Below are 22,332 nucleotides of genomic sequence, written 5' to 3' on the forward strand. Positions count from 1 at the left end.
CCCTCTCATCTGAGCTCCGTTACACACACACAGGAGCGGGACATCCTCCTCAACCTGTCCGCCATAAATGCCTCAGAGGACGGATACCTGAACCGTAGCGTCCAGCTAGCTTAGCCGCTAGCTAAAGGTAAACACACACAGCAGTGCATCAGCGGTTCACAAAGTACCGCACAAACACCACGGTTAACTCAGTATGACTAATCTCGGACATAGAAGTGCGTTTGTAACAGTGTTTACACCCGTATTTGCTAATAATTAATGCACATTTTACTCACAGTGTCGCTTTGTTGAAGTCAGTCAGTGTGAAAAAACAATGGCGGACGGAGGCGAGATTGCTGAGAATTATGGAACAAATCCGCCTCACCGATTGGACGCCAAAAGCCCCAAAAGTTTGATTCTCTCTTATGGAACATATCCGGCCTCCCTATTGGGCGAGTTATGGAACAAGCCTGGACAGCCATTGGTCAGAAATTGGAACATTGGAACAGAGAAGAACATCTCACCGGTAGCTTCGTCTCCTCGGTGGTCATACCGGCGACTGTCCGTTAATTTACCGTTAATTAATCTAATGTAAGGACCCGGTGAATCCCAGTGCTGCACGTTGAAAGGTGGTCGTGATGTCTGTCTGTCATGGATGTATAATAAGAACGGCTGTCTGTCTGTAAGACAGGTGGTGCGTTCAATGCTGTGGGAAATATGGAAACTCGTGTTGACCGCACAATTTTAAAATATCAGTTTGAAGGCGAATCGAATTCATGGTTTCCCGTGAAAACAGAGTCCTAGCTTTACCTTTCCGAGTAGATGTGTACACGATGTTTTTTAAACAACACACTTAAATAAATACATGTAAGAAATAACTAGATTAAGTGAAGTTTGCGAGCAGAAACGTGAACCTCAACCTTTGAGTCTAAAGGAAACACTTAGATCTACACACCCGAGGACAATAAAGTCATAAAAGTCCATATTTGATCTTGTCTTGTTGTAGTTTTTAAGAGATAAAGAGATTGAAGGGAAAGCGTTGAACACAGTGAGAGGCTCCACTCGGCAGCTGCAATACCACCAGCGGCCATGGCGGCGCTGTGTCGCCTAAATCAAATCTTTGAAAAATCATATAAAATCATTAAAATATGATAAAATATGGCAATATAGAACGCTTCACGAATTTGCGTGTCATCCTTGCGCTACCGGTGAGCTGTTCTTCTCTGTTCCAATGTTCCAATTTTTGACCAATGGCTGTCCAGGCTTGGTTCCATATTTCGCCCAATAGGGAGGCCGGATATGTTCCATAAGAGAGAATCAAACTTTTGGGGCTTTTGGCGTCCAATCGGTGAGGCGGATTTGTTCCATAATTCTCAGCAATCTCTCCTCCGTCCGCCATTGTTTTTTCACACTGACTGACTTCAACAAAGCGACACTGTGAGTAAAATGTGCATTAATTATTAGCAAATACGCGTGTAAACACTGTTACAAACGCACTTCTAAGTCCGAGATTAGTCATACTGAGTTAACCGTGGTGTTTGTGCGGTACTTTGTGAACCGCTGATGAACTGCTGTGTGTGTTTACCTTTAGCTAGCGGCTAAGCTAGCGCTAAACTAGCGCTAAACTAGCGGGACGCTACGGAGCCCAGCTATCCGCCCTCTGAAGCTTTTAGGGCCGACAGGGGGAGGAGAATACAACGCTGTGTGTATTTATCGCTAAGCTAGCTGGACGCTACGGTTCAGGTATCCGTCCTCTGAGGCATTTATGGTGGACAGGTTGAGGAGGATGTCCCGCTCCTGTGTGTGTGTAACGGAGCTCAGATGAGAGGGCTCTGATTACAGTTTTAATCCTCTGTCAAACTGCATGTTTTCTGCCATATTTGATGAGAGATAAAATGATTTTCTGCCACAGGAGTTTGACAGAGAATAACTGAAAAAGTACACAGTAAAATAACTCATGGCCACTGAGTACCTGGAGTGCCGATGAACACAGATTCTGTGTTCAATAGAGAGTGCATCAATAATGATAATAATAATAATAATCAGTGACGTGCGGTGAGGTTCATGGCTGGTGAGGCACTGAGTCAGATTTACAAATATTATATTTTGACCTTAATCGAAATATTCGGTTATTTTCAAAAGCTTTTTTAGTCTGATGCTTCGATTCATTTTAAACAGACCGTTCAACAAAAGGATTCCCACAATCTAAATATTGGATTGTTCTTTTCTTAGTAAGATCCCATTTTCATTATAATTGTGGTCTTACCTTGACTTGAAGATGAAGTCCATGCTATCCTTCTGGACAACAATCTCTATTACTTTTTTGTAAAAGTCCTCCTTATCTTCAAGTAGTTTCAAAAGTCTAGTTTGTTGTTACGTCTACCGTATCTGCGTAGAATTACAGTAGCAACAAGAACCTGTGGGCTCACGTGCGCCCCCTTCAGTGCGGCAGAGGTTATGGCTGCCTCCCCTGGTGCTTTTTCATTGCCGTTGAGAGCAGCGAGCCTAAATATCATATATACGTGAAATAAGTTATTTAGAGACTATGGATGGCGAGGATAAATGTAATAAAGGGATCTACAAACATTACATTGGTGACCTACCGTGAGATGGGAACAGGCATGCGCTTAGGGCCCGCTTTCCAGCCAGTTTCTGTGGGGTGACGCATTCTGAGGTGAGGCAGAGCTCATCTGTGCCTCACCTCACCCCACAGTAACTGGCTTGAGCGCGCTCACAAAATAAGTGCCCGCGCTACATTAGTGCCCGCGCTCCAGCAAGTTACTGTGGGCTTACGAGAGGCAGAGCACGCCCCTGCCTCACTTGTCATCGCTCCCGTAGCGGAGCTCGGCAAATTTGCTGATTTTGACTATAAAAAGCGATTAGAATCAAACAGAAATCACACTTCCAACACAGATCAGTGGAGACATTTTATTATTATTACTATTTCGTTTTTCTTTAGTTGTTTTTCCGTTACATTGGAGTATGACAGGTGAGGCTCTGCCTCCCCTGCCTCCACTGACTGCACGTCGCTGATAATAATAATAATAATATGTATTCAAGACTCTTTGCTCACAGCAGCATTTCTCTCCTCCTCCCTCCTTCCTTTTCTCCTCAGGAGGAGATGCAGGGTCCTGATGGCCAGCCAGGATACCAGCATGTCCTGAAGCTGGCCAAGGCCCTGCTGGAAGCCAGGAGCCTTCAGGGGCTTTCTGACAAGAGGGTGGACGAACTCATGGCCCTCTGGCAACGCCTGCCCGAGCCGGACAGGCGACGAGTCGTCTACCCTCCCAGACACCGGGAGAGGCAGCCGAAGGGGCGGTTCAAGACAGCGAAGGGGAAGAACACCTCCTGTCCTGGGAAGGAGAGTCTCCAACGGTAAGACTTGCTTCAAATATTCCTGTTTCCTGTACTAAATATTGGCTGCGTATTAACCCTCACTGTCCTCTCTGTGACTCAGCTGTCTTCTCGGGTTTGTCTTACAGGTTCTCTCGGCAGTACAGATGGGACAAGGACAGCCCTTCAATTACAACATCCCGGAGGTGCCGGGACCTTCAGGGGTGGGTCTGCCTACCTCATCTGGCCGCAGTTTACAACCAAAGACTGAGGACGACACTGGAGACTCTTCTGAACCTGACGCTGAACTAGGGCTGTGCAATTAATCGTATTTTAATCGCAATTACGATTTTGGCCTGCCACAATTACGAAAACAACATAATCGGAAAAAACAATTATTTTGCTTTGCTAGGTTGTGACAGTGCACTGCAACATATTTGATCTAATTTATTTTGGTCTAATTTATTTGTATTTATCATATTTATATATGTTTAGTAGCTTGGGGAAGTGCGCTCCAAAATATTTGTTGATCTTGTTTATTGGTATTTATTATTTGGATATTATTTATTTAAATGTATCATTTATTTTATTAATTTTTGTATTGGTTTTTCAGTTGAATGATACGTTCAGGGTAATCAACAGTTAAAAAGATACTGTTCAAATTATTATTTGTATTTGTTTTAAAGTTCAATAAATGGATTTTTTCAAAGTCAATGAATAATCGTATTTAATAATCGTGATATCAATTATTGACCCAAATAATCGTGATTATGATTTTTGCCATAATCGCACAGCCCTACGCTGAACACAGTGCTGATTGGAAGGAGACCAGAGAACCTGCCTCAGACTCAAAGTCACTGAAAAATAGACAAGAATCTGTCAGTGATCCACGACGTAGTGCTGGAAAGAAACCACTCAGCTGCTCAGTCTGTAAGAAAGCTTTTAGACAGAAGAGATCTAAATCCACACAGGAGAATCCACACAGGAGAGAAACCCTTTGGCTGCTCAGTTTGTGAGAAATTTGTGAATTTTTCACAGAATATACATTTATATATTTATAATTTATACCCTTTAATTTAAACCCCCTGTTTTAGAGTCACTATGTGTCAGTCAGTGCTGGCTGTCATCATCTTTTCAGCTCTTCCTCATCTCTGCCACAGCTGGGGATCGAACCGCGGACCTTCCGCTCCCCACGGGCCCACTTCCCTCTCCTTGCCCCCCTGCTTTCATAGAGAAGAATGGGCAGTATCCTAGGAGGTGGATACTGCCCATTCTTCTCTGTGAAAGCAGGGGGGCAAGGAGAGGGAAGTGGGCCCGTGGGGAGCGGAAGGTCCGCGGTTCGATCCCCAGCTGTGGCAGAGATGAGGAAGAGCTCCCCTCTCAGCCATGACAGCCAGCACTGACTGACACATAATGACTCTGAAACAGGGGGTTTTGGTAAATGATGATGATTGTAATAAACTACAATGAGTACGGTATCTGTAAAGTGCTGTGAGATAACATCTGAATCAATAAAACTGATTTGATTAAAGAAAGGTTTGTACTACAGAGCTGTATTATGATGCATCATATATTTTTTATATATATATATATATATGTGTGTGTGTGTGTATCATCTCATCATCTCTACTGTGCTTATTTATGCACCATGTTGTGTTTTATTGACCCGTGTTGCAGTCAAATATCAGAAGTTTCGTAATGAATTCTAAATAAAGTTTCCACACAAAGTTCAGTTCAGAGTTTTATTTAAAAATATAAATTATAAATATATATTCTGTGAAAAAGCTTCCTCACAAACTGAGCAGCGAAAGGGTTTCTCTCCTGTGTGGATTCTCATGTGTGGATTTAGATCTCTTCTATGTCTAAAAGCTTTCTCACAGACTGAGCAGCTGAGTGGTTTCTTTTCAGCACTACGTCGTGGATCACTGACAGATTCTTGTCTATTTTTCAGTGACTGAGGCAGGTTCTCTGGTCTCCTTCCAATCAGCACTGTGTTCAGCGTCAGGTTCAGAAGAGTCTCCAGTGTCGTCCTCAGTCTTTGGTTGTAAACTGCTCTCTGGATCTGAGTTCGAGGAGGAGGGGCAGCCATGAGAGCCAGCACTGACTGACACATAGTGACTCTGAAACAGGGGGTTTTGGTAAATGATGATGATTGTAATAAACTACAAAGAGTACGTTATAGTATCTGTAAAGTGCTGCGAGATAACATCTGAATCAATAAAACTGATTTGATTAAAGAAAGGTTTGTACTACAGAGCTGTATTATGATGCACGTTATATTATATATATATATATATGTGTGTGTGTATCAGTTCATCATCTCTACTGTGCTTATTTATGCACCATGTTGTGTTTTATTGACCCGTGTTGCAGTGAAATATCAGACGACGTGTAATTAATTCTAAATAAAGTTTCCACACAAAGTTCAGTTCAGAGTTTTTATTTTACAGGGATGCAAACTCATCAGGTATGAAAAAGGTGACAAGGATCCGAGCCCCCCGACCCCACGGAATATCGGCTTTAAAATGAGGAATAACAGGATGTTAGCAGTCAGAACAACTAAAGCAGTTCATAATAACAGAAACGCCAAAGAGTCACATCTAATAGAAATGTATAAAAGCATTTATTTTAATTGTGTAACAGTCAGTTTATAATTTTGGCAGCACTGTTGAGCATTTTGAAAATGTATTTTCATGCCTCTGTGCAAGGCTTAGTCTTTCTATCTGTATAGCCAGTGGTGTAAAGTAACTAAGTTCATAAACTCAACAAGTACTATACTTGGGTACAATTTTGAGATACTTGTACTTTATTTAAGTATTTCAATGTGTTGCTACTTTGTTCTTCTACTCATCTACAGTTCAGAGGTACATGGTGTACTTTTACTCCACTACATGTATTTAATACCTTTAGTTACTTTACAGATGTGGATGAATGATGTGAAATATAATCAAGTGTTAAATCAGACTTTAGTTCCACCTGGAGTAAATCCACAAGCTACCCTGCAGTATACAAAGTCATTCAAACTAGCTGCACCTTTACCAGCTTTGAGAACACTTTCATGATCAATCATTATAAAACATATCATATATATTATTCTGAAATGGACCAATCTGCACAATGACTACTTTTACTGTCGCTACTTTCACTATATTTTGATGATAATACTTTCCTACTTTCACTTGAGGAACATTTTGAATGCAGGACTTTTACTGTAACAGAGTATTCCTACACTCTGGTACTTCTACTTTTACTCAAGTACAAGATCTGAGTACTTCTACTTTTACTCTAGTACAAGATCTATACTTATACCACCTCCGTTTATAGCCTATGAAAAAAACTATTTGAAAACGAAGGCTAAAGCTAACGTTAGCAGTGACAATGTATGCTAGTTAGCTAGCTCAACGATAATATTGCGACAGGAACACTTTTCAGTGCACATCACGCTCTGCGCTCCGACAGGGAGCTCTGCTCTGAACACCTGAACGGCCCGTTCTAACAGCTGTTCACCAGCGGTCCAGTCTGTGCCACAGTGACTCCGGACCGCACAGTTAATATTAACGAACGCACCCGTAGGTAATGTCTGGTAATGCCTGGTCTACAAGATCCACTACACCTCTATGGTACCCATGTACATGTCAAAATTCTTCCCAAAGGTCAAGGAATACCATGATCATAACACCAGAGGGAGCTCCACAAATCATGTAAAACCCAGATTTGGCACAAAAAAAGGGGAATACACGTTTCGCAATTATGCCACATCAAGGTGGAACGCTCTTCCCACAACTGTAAAGGAAAGTAAAACTATACTTACCTTCAAAACCTCTCTTAAAGAGCACCTTCGGGGGAAAGCATTGCAAAACTGGCCCCGGTAATGGTACAAATCTCAACCTGTCGTACAATGGACAGCTTCCCCCCCCCATCTATGTATATACTCGCATTTTAGACTCTGTTACTAACTGTATATCTGTAGACTTGGTATGTCTTAAATGTCCGGTTAGGATGTATTAGAACGAAATCTAAAATGAAAATTGTAAATAAGCCATCTGTATGTAAAAAACCACCTGTATGTAAATTGTAAATAAGCCATCTGTATGTCAAATATGTCTTATATGTCTTAAATGATATGATGAATTGGAAATGGGGGACCCTGATGTAAACAAGACGAAAGTCTTTCTCTGGTCTGCATCCCCTTAACAATTGTATGTTTTGAGCTGTACTGTACTGTACCCAATATACAAGCTGTTAATAAACTTTTCAATCAATCAATCAAATGTAGCTGCTGAAGCTAGACCCTCATCCCGGAGCAGCAGAGCCTTATTATACATCCATGAGCAGAGCCGACAGGCAGGAAGACTCCAGCACACAGCTCGCGCTGCATTATAATATATAAAAAAAGAACACCATGCGTGTCATGATGGCACATAACAGCTCGCGGCCGCAGATTACTCCGGGTCCCAGACCCCCCCCATACCCCAAAAATATTTTTATTGCAGATCTCCATGAATCACACAAACGACCTATTTTGGATTCAAAACGGCGAATTTCGCCGAAAGGTGACAAGTTTGCATCCCTGCTAGAGACATGTATTAGTTTTTTATTTAATGTAGTTCTAGTATGAAGCGTCTGTGATGGAAATCTATTCCCAGGATAAATAAAGTGTTCAGATTCAGATTAAAGAACCACATTGCCCCACGCAGCAGCTCAATATACAAGATGTGTCAACAGTAATGTCTGTATGTAAGTATAAGACTTTCTAAATATGCAAATTAAAGTCTGTATCTGTTACTCTGCTGCACAGTAACCCTTGCCCCTCTTGTTTGTTTGTTTGTTTGAACACCATGTAAAGCAGGCTTGGGTCCCTTGAAAGGCGCTATACAAATGTAATAGAGCGGTGCAGTGACGCGTCCTAAAACCAGAAGTGAGTCAGCATTTCACCACTTCCTGTTCCCTGGTCTCAGAGCCAATGGGATCTCTCCATAGGACTTTGGAAAATATCTGGAACTAAGGTCTGTGGTTGAGACACATTGAAGAGACGGATCACGTTTTGTTCTACGACATTAAATCCATCAGCAGTGACCCCACTGGTGATTCCTGAAGAGTTGACGTGTCTGAAAAAGTGGCTGAATAGGACTACAGAAGTTGTGGAGGACGTTGTACGTCATTACGCCGAACACGTGAACACTTGTTTGCCCTGTTCTGCTTGAAAACAAGTACCTTCGAGCTATTTTCCAAAATCCTATGGAGAAATCCTGTTGCTTTTTTGTCGAGGGAACCAGCAGCTTACTTCCGGGTAAATACGTCATCCCTGCACCGCTCTATCTATTACTATTATTATTATTATTATAAGACTTTTAAATATGCTAATTAAATGGTATCTGTTACTCTGCTGCACAGTAACCCTTGAACAGGTCGTAGAGTTCGTCCAGGCCTCTGTTCAACTCCTCTGTCAGTTTCCGGATCTTTGTGGCGAGCCCCGACTCCAGGCCCTTCTTCTTCTCCTTCTTCTGCTCCTTCTTCTGCTCCTTCGTCTGCTCCTTCGTCTGCTCCTTCGTCTGCTCCTTCTTCTGCTCCTTCTTCTGCTCCTTCTTCTGCTCCTTCTTCTGCTCCTTCTTCTGCTCCTTCTTCTGCTTCTTATCGGCAAATTGGAGGTTGATGCCGAGGGCCAGACCCTCCATCAGCCCGGAGGCATGGCCGTGTGCCTCGAGGGCCAGAGCTCTGACCCCCCCGGAGGCTGTGAGCGTCACCATGCTGGCTGCTCTCCCCCCCCCCTGAGAGGCCTCGCTGAGGGCGGGGAGGCCGTGCTGCTGCAGATGATCCATGCCCTGCTGGATGAAGCTCAGGCTCTCCTGCAGCTTCCCCATGATCTGCTGGAACTCCTCGAAGGTCTTTTCGATCTTCTTCTTGCCCTGATCCACGTTCGCCTGCAGGAAAAAAAGACAGCAGCTTTAAAGGTCTCCTATTATACTATTTTTTAGGCATATATTATAGGTCTCAGATATATAAAAATGTGTAAAAAAACGTGTCTATGAAGTGTTTTGCTCAAAATACCAAACAGATCATTCTAGCTCATATCCCTCTATTTCAGCCCTGTTACTAAAGTGCTGATTCTGGATGGTGACGTGAAGTCATGTGACCCTGCTGTAGTGCCTTTATAGCTCAACATTAGCCGCCTTTAGCTTAGCGTGGTGACGTGAAGTCATGTGACTGTGCTGTAGTTCCTTTATATCCCAACATTAGCCGCCTTTAGCTTAGCGGTGGTGACGTGAAGTCATGTGACCGTGCTGTAGTTCCTTTATAGCCCAACATTAGCCGCCTTTAGCTTAGCGGTGGTGACGTGAAGTCATGTGACCGTGCTGTAGTTCCTTTATAGCCCAACATTAGCCACCTTTAGCTTAGCGGTGGTGACGTGAAGTCATGTGACCGTGCTGTAGTTCCTTTATAGCCCAACATTAGCCTCCTTTAGCTTAGCGGTGGTGACGTGAAGTCATGTGACCGTGCTGTAGTTCCTATATAGCCCAACATTAGCCACCTTTAGCTTAGCGGTGGTGACGTGAAGTCATGTGACCGTGCTGTAGTTCCTTTATAGCCCAACATTAGCCTCCTTTAGCTTAGCGGTGGTGACGTGAAGTCATGTGACCGTGCTGTAGTTCCTTTATAGCCCAACATTAGCCTCCTTTAGCTTAGCAGTGGTGACGTGAAGTCATGTGATCGTGCTAGTGGTGGTGTCTTAAAAAAGGCATACATAAAAGAAGCTAAATAAGACTATTAAACGTCATTACGTAAACACGAGATTATCCATCTAAACAAAACGTGTAAGTATCATAAACTAAAATCACATGGAGGAATCCCATTGGACCAGGGAGATGCTGCCTTCAGGCGTTGTCTGTATTTGGGAGTGTTTCTGTTCACCTTGTGTGCGATGGCGGCGGAGGCTCCGGTGATCCCTCCCGCCGCCATCACCCCGGCGCCGGCGACCGTCAGCAGCAGCGAGGCCCCCAAGGTGAAGGGAGCCAGAGCGACACCTGCAACTGCTGCCACCCCCCCCAGCGCTGACGTCGCTCCGCCTGTGATGCCCGCTATCTTTGTCCCCTTTGACACCTGCAACCAAATTAAATGTAGGAGTAGAATACAAAAATTAAAAAACTAAAGAATAAAAGTCAAATTGAAAAAATGTAAGAATAAAAACATTGAAATAATTAAAAGTAAAAATTGAAAAAAGTAAGAAAATTGAGAATTACATTTTTTTTAAGAAAATTACCAATGAAAAAAATAAATAAATACAAATTGAAAAAAGTTAAAAAATGTAAGAATTAATCAAATGTAAGAATACAAAAATTAAAAGTAGAAATAAAACAAATGTAAGAATTAAAAAGTTATTGAAAAAAGTAAAACATTTAAGTATTACAAAAAATAAAACATTACAAAAATTAACAATAACAAACAAAATAATAATAAAAAGTAAACATTTACATAATATAGTTGTGTTAATATCAGTAAAGAAGTTGAGAAGTTTCATGGTGACATCTGATAGTCACAGTTTTTACCTTCACCACCTGCAGTGTGCACAACATGTATTTGAACAGATGTTTTCTGGTTACCTTGTCTAAGTTGTCCGCGATGCAGAGCAGCTCCTGGGTGTGTTTCTTCAGAGTTTCTCCATGTTCAGACAACAGGATGTTGAAACACTGGATAGCTTTATACAGATTTTCAGCTTGAGCTTTGATGATCCTGCAATAATCAGATTAGTACTGTAAAAAAGTCTAAAAGAAACGTTTATGATACTTACACGTTTAGTTCAGCAGGATAATCTCCACATATTAACCCTCTTCATGATTTCTGAAGTAAAAAGCTAATGCTGGGCTATAAAGGAACTACAGCACGGTCACAAGACTTCACGTCCATACATGCCAACCTTTCCAAATCCAAAAGAGGTAGGTTTGCGCGCGGCAAATGTGCATGCCCAAACTAGGTAATCAGAAGAAATGGAACCCCAGTAATTACATGTAGAAACCATGTATTTAACATATATTACATCATTTTATGCATTTTTCAGAAAAAGTGGTAGTTTGGTAAACAGTGACATCAACGACATGTTTGGTCTGTAAAATGTCCAAAAGTAAAAGAATGGGAGATAAATATCCCAAAGTCTCCACATTTTATTATATTTTGTGTGTTTCTGGTCCTCTTTCAGTTGAGACAGTGTAGATGAAGGATGTGTCAGAATGTAGAACTCTTGTGTGAACATTGGATAAAGCCAGGTTCATATTCTTGTTTCATGTTGTTGACATATTATTCAAAGGTTTGCACAGAGCGAAATATCTTTGTGTTGCGCCATAAATCAGAAAATACTGCATTACAGTATGTATTACACAACAGTCATTTCCGGCATGTTTTTGCAGTGTGATATAAATAATGTACAAGCTTTCAGATTGCTGTAGTTCACTAAGCAGAGACATTAACGACATGTTTGGTGTTGAAAATGTCCGAAAAAGTGAAAGAATGGGAGATAAATATCCCAAAATTGTATAATATTTTTTTTGTGTTTGTGGTCCTCTTTCAGTTGAGACACTGTAGGATGCTTCCGGAAAAGACCAAACACTGGATGTCTTTCAGTCGCCAACATGTGTTTTCGAGACACTGATATTAACGGGGAAACCCTGCAGGACTCAAATGCCTCGTCTCTGTTCCCCTAAACTCTTTTGGGAGTGATGACTGGTTATTATCAGTCCCGGGGGACTGCGGCAGGCTGGCTTGACTGTGTTTTCCGAAGTGGAGGCTGGCTTGACCGCAGTCCCGGGCGTAACGCTGCCCTTCCTCTGCACGTTGTTTCACTTTCAGAAACACAGAAGACTGTTTGTAGGATGGGATCACAGACACGCTGCAATCGGTTTCCGCTAAAAGTCGAGTCCAGTGTCTATGGAGTGTCATTTTAATTTTTTATAATTTGGGAAGAATTAAATTCGGTAGGAAAAGCCGGCTAAATCGGTAGGCGGTAGAAACATGTCAAAAGCGGTAGACTACCGCCCAAATCGGTAGGGTTGGCAGGTATGCACATCACCAACGCTAAGCTAAAGGAGGCTAATGTTGGGCTATAAAGGAACTACAGCACGGTCACATGACTTCACGTCACCACCGCTAAGCTAAAGGTGGCTAATGTTGGGCTATAAAGGAACTGCAGCACGGTCACATGACTTCACGTCACCACCGCTAAGCTAAAGGTGGCTAATGTTGGGCTATAAAGGAACTACAGCACGGTCACATGACTTCACGTCACCAACGCTAAGCTAAAGGAGGCTAATGTTGGGCTATAAAGGAACTACAGCACGGTCACATGACTTCACGTCACCACCGCTAAGCTAAAGGTGGCTAATGTTGGGCTATAAAGGAACTACAGCACGGTCACATGACTTCACGTCACCACCGCTAAGCTAAAGGTGGCTAATGTTGGGCTATAAAGGAACTACAGCACGGTCACATGACTTCACGTCACCACCGCTAAGCTAAGGTGGCTAATGTTGGGGCTATAAAGCAACTACAGCACGGTCACATGACTTCACGTCACCACCGCTAAGCTAAAAGGTGGCTAATGTTGGGCTATAAGGAACTACAGCACGGTCACATGACTTCCACGTCACCACCGCTAAGCTAAAGGTGGCTAATGTTGGGCTATAAAGCAACTACAGCACGGTCACATGACTTCACGTCACCACCGCTAAGCTAAAGGTGGCTAATGTTGGGCTATAAAGGAACTACAGCACGGTCACATGACTTCACGTCACCAACGCTAAGCTAAAGGAGGCTAATGTTGGGCTATAAAGGAACTACAGCACGGTCACATGACTTCACGTCACCACCGCTAAGCTAAAGGAGGCTAATGTTGGGCTATAAAGGAACTACAGCACGGTCACATGACTTCACGTCACCACCGCTAAGCTAAAGGTGGCTAATGTTGGGCTATAAAGGAACTACAGCACGGTCACATGACTTCACGTCACCACCGCTAAGCTAAAGGTGGCTAATGTTGGGCTATAAAGCAACTACAGCACGGTCACATGACTTCACGTCACCACCGCTAAGCTAAAGGTGGCTAATGTTGGGCTATAAAGGAACTACAGCACGGTCACATGACTTCACGTCACCACCGCTAAGCTAAAGGTGGCTAATGTTGGGGCTATAAAGGAACTACAGCACGGTCACATGACTTCACGTCACCACCGCTAAGCTAAAGGTGGGCTAATGTTGGGCTATAAAGGAACTACAGCACAGTCACATGAACTTCACGTCACCACCGCTAAGCTAAAGGTGGCTAATGTTTGGGCTATAAAGGAACTACAGCACGGTCACATGACTTCACGTCACCACCGCTAAGCTAAAGGTGGCTAATGTTGGGCTATAAAGGAACTACAGCACAGTCACATGACTTCACGTCACCACCGCTAAGCTAAAGGTGGCTAATGTTGGGCTATAAAGGAACTACAGCACAGTCACATGACTTCACGTCACCACCGCTAAGCTAAAGGGGGCTAATGTTGGGCTATAAAGGAACTACAGCTCGCTCACATGACTTCACGTCACCACGCTAAGCTAAAGGTGGCTAATGTTGGGTTTTAAAGGAATTTATGTACTTACGTTGCCTCCTTCGCTCCTTCAAGTTCTCTCAACAGATCTGTCCAGGCTGTAAGTCAATGAAACTGTACTTTAGAAAATGTAACACAGCCTCCTTTGTTATTTTATTTAGCAACCTGAGTGGTGCTCCCACCTGTCAGCTGGAGTTGTGGAGCCCTTTGATGCGGCAGCGGAGGAGGTTGGGATCTACAGTTTACAGTTTCAGTCACCTGAGAAAATGAAAATCAAGCTTTTTTAATACAAAAATCTCCCGGTGTTGATGTTTTGCGGGAAGTTCTTTGAATGGTCAACAGTTAAATGATATAGATTTTGCAACAGAAAATAAGAAGTAAACGTTACGTTCACTATTTCCATGTACACATTTTCTACTGCATGTTTCTTGATGGTCCATCTCTTTGGAGCGACGGGCGGAGGAGTCACACCTCGCTGACGACAAAAGAAATACGTATGAATTCATGCCGTTTTTGCTCAATATGTGACGTTTTTAAATAATACGTACATTTTTTGGAGTATGTTAAATATTTAAATAAATTCAAGGCACTTGTTTTATCCCCAGGGGGTAATTTGTAGAGAAGCACAGTAACACAAATATTTAAAAAGTAACTGTATTATGATAATAAGTGTCCGGACCAAAGAAGACCTTGTTTGGTGATTGGTATTTTAAGTATGAATACTAATAAACACACAAAATATATATTTTTTAATTTGAACTGTGTGCTTTATTAAAGATGATATTATACAATATCATTATTAATAACAATAATCACAAACATATATAATTAAAATAAATAACTGTACATGTACGGTTTTGTGCTCCTGATGTTTACACATGAATGATCAAATAAAATACATTATTATTATTTTATTAATAATAATAATAATAATAATAATAATAATAATAATAATAATAATAAAAACAATATAATAATACAATGTATTAAAATGTATAATCATAAAAATAATAAAATAATGAAGACTTAAAACATAGAAATAATTCCAACGAAAAATTGATAATAGGAAAAAAAATGAAGAATAAAAAATGTAAAAGTGAAAAAGTAAAACATTTAGGAAATAAAAGAATGTAAAAAAATAAAAAATGTTAGATTAAAAAATGAAAATAAAATTGAAAAAAATTAAGAATTAAAAAAAATGAATGAATACAAATTGAAAAAAGTAAAAAATGTAAGAAGAACATAATATAATAAAATACTAATAAAGTGTTTCCTCTGACCTCGGCTCTGGTCGGCTCCTTTTCCGGCTCCTTTTCCGGCTCGTGTTCCTCACTTTTATCTGAAGGGAGAAACTTTCTCCTCGGGGCGGGATCAGGACGAGTTATCTGCAGAAGAATAAATAGAATAAATTCTTCATAAAACATTCATTTTATTAAACAAAACTGCACTTTTTCAACCACTGTCGATATGAAGGAAGTTTATTATTAAGATATTTAGAAATGTCTTTAAATCAGGCCTTGTGAACTTTTTTAAAGCATCTTGTTACGTGCCGTAGTGGGTGCCGTGTTGTGTGTGTGTCCCTCCAGGTGCAGCCTCTCCCTCAGGTGCTCCCAATCCCCAATCAGGGCCTCCATAAAGGACCTGAGGAAGGCTGCAGTCTCTGGCCGTTTCTCAATGTCGAGTATACCTGCTGCAGAGCCACTATTTCAAGTATACTACGTCATCGAGTGGTGCCGAATGCTGGGCATTTAACATGCATTTAAACAGTCCTTCGGCGCCACTCGATGACGTAGTATACTTGAAATAGTGGCTCTGGAGCAGCCTTCCTCGACATTGAGAAACACCCTCTCTCTCCTTCTCCTCTGGCTGTGTGTGCAGCATGTGTAGTGTAGTGTGGAGTCACTTCCTTCAGAAGCTAGGCAAGAATCCTTCCTGGCATTCGGAAAACGAAGAGTGGAACAGGCTAGCAAGTGTGCAGGTGTGCGTCATATGAGAAGCCCCGCCTTACATCTTCCGCCACAGATTTGGGGAAATTGGTCCGTGCGCAAAGCATTGTGGGGATTTTAAGGACGCGAAGTCTACCCATGTGCAGACTCGAAATTTCCCCCAAACCAAGGGCGCGGCCTCCGTGGAATTCCAAGTATGCTGGACATTGGAACGGTCCTGCTGCGCCACTTGATGACGTAGCATCCTTGAAATATTGGCTTGGAAGCCAATATCCTCGCGATTGAGAAACGGCCTCTGTCTCTGTGTGAGGCCGGCTAGTTTCACCTGCGTTTTGTTCATTGTTAGGAGAAGTGCTCCAGTGTATCTTTGTGTATTGTTTTAAGTTAGTCACTTTCTTTTAGGAGAAAGGTGTTCTTAGTTTACCTCACGTTTACTTTGCAAACTGGCTGAGTGAGCCCTCTTTACTTTTGGATTATTAAACATCACCTTGTGGCTTCAGCAATCAGTTTCCTCTCCTTTTTTCTCTCTCCCGGTTATTGTATATTGTGTTGCTCCCCTTTGTACCCCTAGTCCAGGAGGGAACGTAACAATCGTCTTTGTTGATTTCTATCAAATTTTGTGTTGTGAGAAAAACTTCAACATGAAACTGACAGTATCATCAGACGTGAAGGAATCCTGTAAATCTCGTCAGACGTGATTTTAACCACCTCGTTATTTTTAGCCTCTGATTTCACTTTTACTTTGACTAAAAGCATTCACTAGTTTTGCAACAGATTACTGCACACAATGATTTACAATTACTTTTGTGTTTCATATGTTATGTTAGAGTGTGTTGGGGCGCCACTGATGGTGATGAAAGCTGGTTCGAGGGGCCCCCAGTGAATGTTTGCCTAGGGCCCCCACAGACTCGCCACTGACTCAACCTACCTGGAAATAAACCTGATTCTGATTCTGATGTGGTTTTTTAGTATATCCAGATTTCATGTAAATAATTGTCTAAATCTTAACGTTTAATAGTTTCAATTGTTTTTATTTTTGGTTGTTTTTCTTACTTTTTTTATCTTTAACTGTATTTAAGTAAGCACCATGTACACAAAGGGAAGTGTGTGTGTGTGTGTGTGTGTGTGTGTGTGTCTGATTGTCTCCCTCCAGGTGCAGCCTCTCCCTCAGGTGCTCCCAATCCCCAATCAGGGCCTCCATAAAGGACCTGAGGAAGGCTGCAGTGGCCTCTCCTTCTCCTCTGGCTGCATGTGTGTGTGGTGTCTCTGCCTCTGTGTGAGGCTAGTTTCACCTGTGTTTTGTTAATTATTAGATGTGCTCCAGTGTATCTTTGTGTATTGTTTTACTTTAGTCACTTTCTTTTATATGTAACAAAAAACCTGACTGTGTTTATGTTTCAGACGTCGATAATAATCTGCTTTTTTCACGGAAAATTACCTTTTTTTTTAAAGAATTTTCTCATCTGAATTCATCAACATGCACCTTTTAAAAAAAATTAAAGAAATTGCACTTTTAATTTTAAACGTTTCTTTTCATAGCGTTCAAATCACATAAAACGATTTTTATTGAATTTTAAAGCGTGCTTCAAACTCTGGACGTCATTCAGCGAAGCAGCAATAATCTACAAGACACAAGCTGCAAAGAAATACCTCTTTAAATGTGCCTTATCTCACGTGTTCTGCAGCATTTTACTTTAAAGGCAATGCAGCTCAATAATCTCAAGCACAAACGAGTGTTTTCCCTTACCTTGGACATGTTGCTGTGCAGGGAGTCGCTCTGCTTCTGAACTCACTTTCACTCTCACAGACACATAAACCCTAAAACAATAAACAGGTTGGACGTGAAAGCGATGCATCAGAGCCGAGTGTGCGTGTGTGTGACAGTGTTTGCAACAGTGTGTGACAGTGTGTATGTGTGGCCAACAGTGTGTGCTTGTGTGTGTGTGCAACAGTGTGTGTGTGCGTGTATGTATGTAAGCTTCAACGCTTCTGCCCATTCACTTTGCAAAAGTAGAGCAATGTTCTACTTTTGAAGCTTCGACGGAAGCGTCAGCCAATCGAATCATATGCCAGTACAAGCTCTAGCCAATCAAACCGCTGCTTGTGTGTCCGGGGCGGGAGATTCAGGTGATTGGTTGTTGGTCTAGCTTCGGACATGCCCGCCGGCAAGCGACAACGCACGCCGCCGTGTGTAGGGGCCGTAACAGTGTGTGTGTATGTGTGCGCAAGTGTGACAGTGTGTGTGTCTGACAGTGTGTGTGCGTGTTTGTGTATGCATGTGTGTGTGTATGCAACAGTGTGTGTATGCATGTGTGTGTGACAGACAGTGTGTGTGTGTGTCTGAGCAGGAAAACACCTGCTCAGATTCAACCTATAAAAACATTTCTCCTCAGTCTTCGTGAGACACATAAAAAGCAGGTTCAAGCGGAGAAAATCCAGTCCAGAAACCCGTTGACATCCACCAAACGGTTCCTGAAGAGTTTTTCTGTTTTTAGGGTGCGCTTCATTTCATCTCCTCCACAGTCCTGCAGGCAGCATGAAAACCTGAAATCACAGCTGACTGCAGGAGAGAGGAGAACCTTTTTAAAGTTTGGCTGCAGCACGCTGATTGGCTGCTGAGATTGAGGTGAATGTAATAGGTTAGCAGGAAGCCCGTGATGAGCTGATTATAAGCAGCTGCGGAGTGATACCAGTCTTCCTGAAAGAACTTGCGCTGAGCTTCATTTGATTTACCCATTTTGCCCACTACATGTAGACGAAGGAAATTAATTCAAGAGGAATTTGGTAAATTATTAAATAAAAATCATCGGCAGCGTTTCTAAAAGATATCCCAAATATTCACCTGGAGTTCAAACTGGTGATTTGTCAGACACGTCAGACATTTTACAGCAGACGAGTAAATAATAACCAACCCCTTTGCGGCAGTGATACCCTGCCATCTACTGCCCCCTGCTGTCCATTGCTAAACAGGTCATATCAAATCATATTAAATATAAACATACAATTGTGATTACACTTTGTGTGGGTCACATATGCGTGTGACAATAACTCAGGAGGAATTTGGCAAATGATTTATTTATGATTACGAGATTTTACAATTCAACATCAGAAGAAAAATATATTTAACATTTATCAATTAGATCACTTTGTAAGAAAGATGTGAAAATTAAGCAACTCAAATGAGGAGATGCATTCAGAGAAGAGTGTGTGTGTGTGCGACTGTGTGTGTGACAGTGTGTGTCAGTCAGTGTGTGTGTGACAGTGTGTGTGTGACAGTGTGTGTGTGACAGAGTGTGTGTGACAGTGTGTGTGTGTGTCTGACAGTGTGTGTGTGTGACAGTGTGTGTGTGACAGTGTGTGTGTGACAGTGTGTGTGTGACAGTGTGTGTCAGTCAGTGTGTGTGTGTGAGTGTGTGTGTGTCAGTGTGTGTGCGACAGAGTGTGTGTGTGTGTGTGTGACAGTGTGTCAGTCAGTGTGTGTGTGTGTCAGTGTGTGTGACAGTGTGTGTGTGTGTCAGTGTGTGTGTGTGTGTGACAGTGTGTGTGTGACGAGGAAAACAGCTGCTCAGATTCAACCTATAAAAACATTTCTCCTCAGTCTTTGTGAGAGACATAAAAAGGAGGTTCAAGCGGAGAAAATCCAGTCCAGAAACCCGTTGACATCCACCAAACGGTTCCTGAAGAGTTTTTGTTTTTAGGGTGCGCTTCATTTCTTCTCCTCCACAGTCCTGCCGAAGTACTCCTTCTGGAACTGCTGGAACTCTTTCTCCGTGAACAAGGACTCTTTCTCCGGGGTCTTCGGAGCGGGCGCGTCCGGGCGGTTCCTCGACTGACGTCCTGAATTGTGGCTCAAAATCTACAAAGAATACAGGATCAAATAAAAAGTGAAATGGAGTTCATAGAATAGAAACCTTTATTAGTCCCACATCTAACACAATTTACAAAATACACATCCTGTAACAGTTCTTAGGATGTAGTAGCCAGGTATATATATATAGTGAGAGTTGCCAGAGAGATAGATAGATTTTCATCTGCTTTAACCTGTTAAGCCCTGAGCCTGTTTTTCAGGTCTCAGGCTCGAAAATGACATTCCTAGAACAAATGACCATATCTTCCCTTCTAAAAGGGTTAAATTAATAATCTTTTTTCTCAAAGTAATGATAAACCTGTGAGTTGGATGTAGAAAAGTCAGAATCAATATAGATGTTTTTGATTTTAAAGAAAATTCAGATTTTACATAGTAAAAAACTGTAAATTATAGTGTCCGTCCAAATATTATTTTTTACTTATAGTGAAAACTACCCTTGGATGATGGGTTAGTAGACTAAAAGCTTTAGGAATCCAAAGTACAACATATAATAAGTACCCTGTATCAAGATTGATGCAAAACAAGTGACATTTGACCTTTTTAGAGAGATTTAGCCAAAAGAAACCACTTCTGGGGTCATTTGGGTGGATTTTCCATATCTCTGGCCCCCCTTGCTCGATTTTGATGGTTGACACCTCTTTCTGACCATTAGAGCCAATAGAATCGAAGGGGGAGTCCCCCACACAAACACATTGTGAAGAGAAGAGGTGGGGGCTTCGCGCATGTAATTTTGCATCAGAGTGAACCTATCTCTAGCTTTGACATCTGGAAACGGAAAAGCAGTTTTAATGCTTATGGATTATCAGAAATCATTTCAAAGGGACACAGACACATTGGATTAACCTATGGATTAACTTCAGCAGCGTTTTTATCGTTTTAATGCCATTGAAGACCACTTTGGAGAGACTACAGAGCCAAGGTAACCATGTTAGCATTTTTAGCTACCGTTTTTGTTTATAACGTCGCGATTTCGTATAATTCAGTGATAATGTGGGTACCCTTCGGTTCTGTGTCACCTCACGATGTGAAACGATGTGTTGGATGTGGTGAAAAGATAAATAATAAGGTTTTGTGAGGGATTTTCGGTGCAGTAAGGTGTTAGCATTTTTCGCTCGTTGCTAATTCAGAGGCTCAGTGTTAGCATTGTGGGTTTTCTTTTGAAAAAAAAAAAAAAAAAGATCAGTTAGATGAGTTTCTTCCCGTTCCATGGATATAAAACATTCATAGTTTATTAAATATTAAGATGCCCTCAGACACTGTTTCCTCAGATGACGCGTTTCCCCCCCGGTATCAGCAGCTCTTACCTTCGCAGTGTCCGAGTCTCTGGCTTTGTCGACATCTTCCATAAAGTACTTCAGGTTAACGCTCAGCTGACTCTTCTTCTGCTTCTTCCTGAACTCCTCTACAGAAACACCAACGAAGAAGAGGAGGAGGTTTAGAGACAGGAGGAAGGTGTGCAGGTGATGTGAGCTTTACTAAATAATACAATTAACTTATAAAGCGCTTTTCAAGACACACAAAAGTCACATTTAACAAACACAGTGTTTTAGATTGGGGGAGTTATGAGATGGGGGGGGGGGGGGTGGGGGGGGGGGGGGGGGGGGGGGGGGGGGGGGGGGGGGGGGTGTAACTGACCCACTGCAGATTTGATCCTCTTGTCCTTCACGGTGGCTTTGTTCCTCCCGGGTCCCATCTGACCCTGGAGCCTCTTCTTCTGCTTCGTGACGCCCGAACGCTTCGAGCTCACCAGATCCATGACGTCCACAGGGCTGGGAGTCTTCTTCTTCTTCTTCTTCTTCTTCTCTTTACTCACATCTGGGAACAACACAAGGCAGAAACTAAGTTCAAAATCAAATCCCTCCAACGTAAACAATACAAACAACAATAAGATTATGTTACGAGATGTTCAGAGGCCTGTACTACGAAGCCGGATTTTCGCTTAGCGGGCTAACTTCAGGGTTAAGTCTGGGTTTCCGGTCCTACAGCGCTGGTTCACTTCTTAGCGTGCTAGATCTCCATGGTAACTTATGCTGAACGGCTAACCTGGGGCCTGTACTACGAGTCTAGTTCAATATAAACTGGATATGTTTGAGTTAGCCGGTTGGCCCAATCCAAAACAAACCCGCTCTCGCTAAACTGTCCTACGACGCTGGCTATCAACTCGATCGCTCAAGCCAGCCGTGTCCTATCTAGTTAGGTGCACGTTCACATGAAAGGGGTGGTATTTGGAGCATTCGACCAATCACAAACATGGACAAGCGTACTGACAGCGCAGCGTCATACTTCCTGAATGAAAAGTGAACTTTAATATTAGTCAAATATGAAGAAGTTCAACTTTAAACATCCATGACTTAAACACTTTATCCAGGATAAAAGCCACATAGCTGCCCTGCAAGGTGAATACAGCTGGTAAAGAAAAAGTGTTTGAATGCGTACATTAACAGGTTTATGATATCACTGCCCCGTCCAAGACACGATCTGACTTTAATTACATTTGACTCGAGTGTTTCGTCAACTTAATGTGTTGCTTAAAATAATACTTCTGCATACAGATGTGACTGTTGACTGTGAGTGTGCACGGCCAGATAGGCTCAGCTGAGTCAGATAAGGAAATATATGATACATTATG

At 42.1% G+C, this 22,332-nt stretch overlaps 2 protein-coding genes across 2 annotated transcripts; both read right to left on the reverse strand.

The window, feature by feature from the left end:
* Positions 1-8,586: 8,586 nt before the first annotated feature.
* LOC117496527 (apolipoprotein L6-like) lies at positions 8,587-17,667 on the reverse strand. Its single transcript, XM_034148223.1, has 8 exons — positions 17,583-17,667; positions 15,170-15,274; positions 14,278-14,364; positions 14,072-14,147; positions 13,942-13,987; positions 10,911-11,040; positions 10,222-10,410; positions 8,587-9,233 (listed from the first exon to the last, which is right to left on the reverse strand). Exons 1-8 carry the CDS (start codon positions 17,589-17,591, stop codon positions 8,691-8,693), a joined length of 1,185 nt encoding a protein of 394 aa, XP_034004114.1. The 5' UTR covers positions 17,592-17,667; the 3' UTR covers positions 8,587-8,690.
* A 1,630-nt stretch (positions 17,668-19,297) lies between these two features.
* On the reverse strand, positions 19,298-21,518 carry rps19bp1 (ribosomal protein S19 binding protein 1; the record flags this gene model as incomplete). Its single annotated transcript, XM_034148222.1, is given in 3 exon segments — positions 19,298-19,691; positions 21,008-21,105; positions 21,339-21,518. Coding segments are annotated over 3 exon segments (428 nt in total), but the record flags the coding sequence as incomplete, so codon positions are not given.
* Between the last annotated feature and the right edge of the window lie 814 nt (positions 21,519-22,332).

This window comes from Trematomus bernacchii, unplaced genomic scaffold (genome assembly GCF_902827165.1).
Source record: "Trematomus bernacchii unplaced genomic scaffold, fTreBer1.1, whole genome shotgun sequence".
NCBI lineage: Eukaryota > Metazoa > Chordata > Actinopteri > Perciformes > Nototheniidae > Trematomus > Trematomus bernacchii.

Coding starts and splice junctions, on each gene's coding strand:
- LOC117496527 (XM_034148223.1), bottom strand. Junction 11,041..13,941: donor GAAGGAGCGAAGGAGGCAAC/GTAAGTACATAA, acceptor TGATTATTGCAG/GATCATCAAAGCTCAAGCTG. Junction 9,234..10,221: donor CCGCCGCCATCGCACACAAG/GTGAACAGAAAC, acceptor TTTTTCCTGCAG/GCGAACGTGGATCAGGGCAA.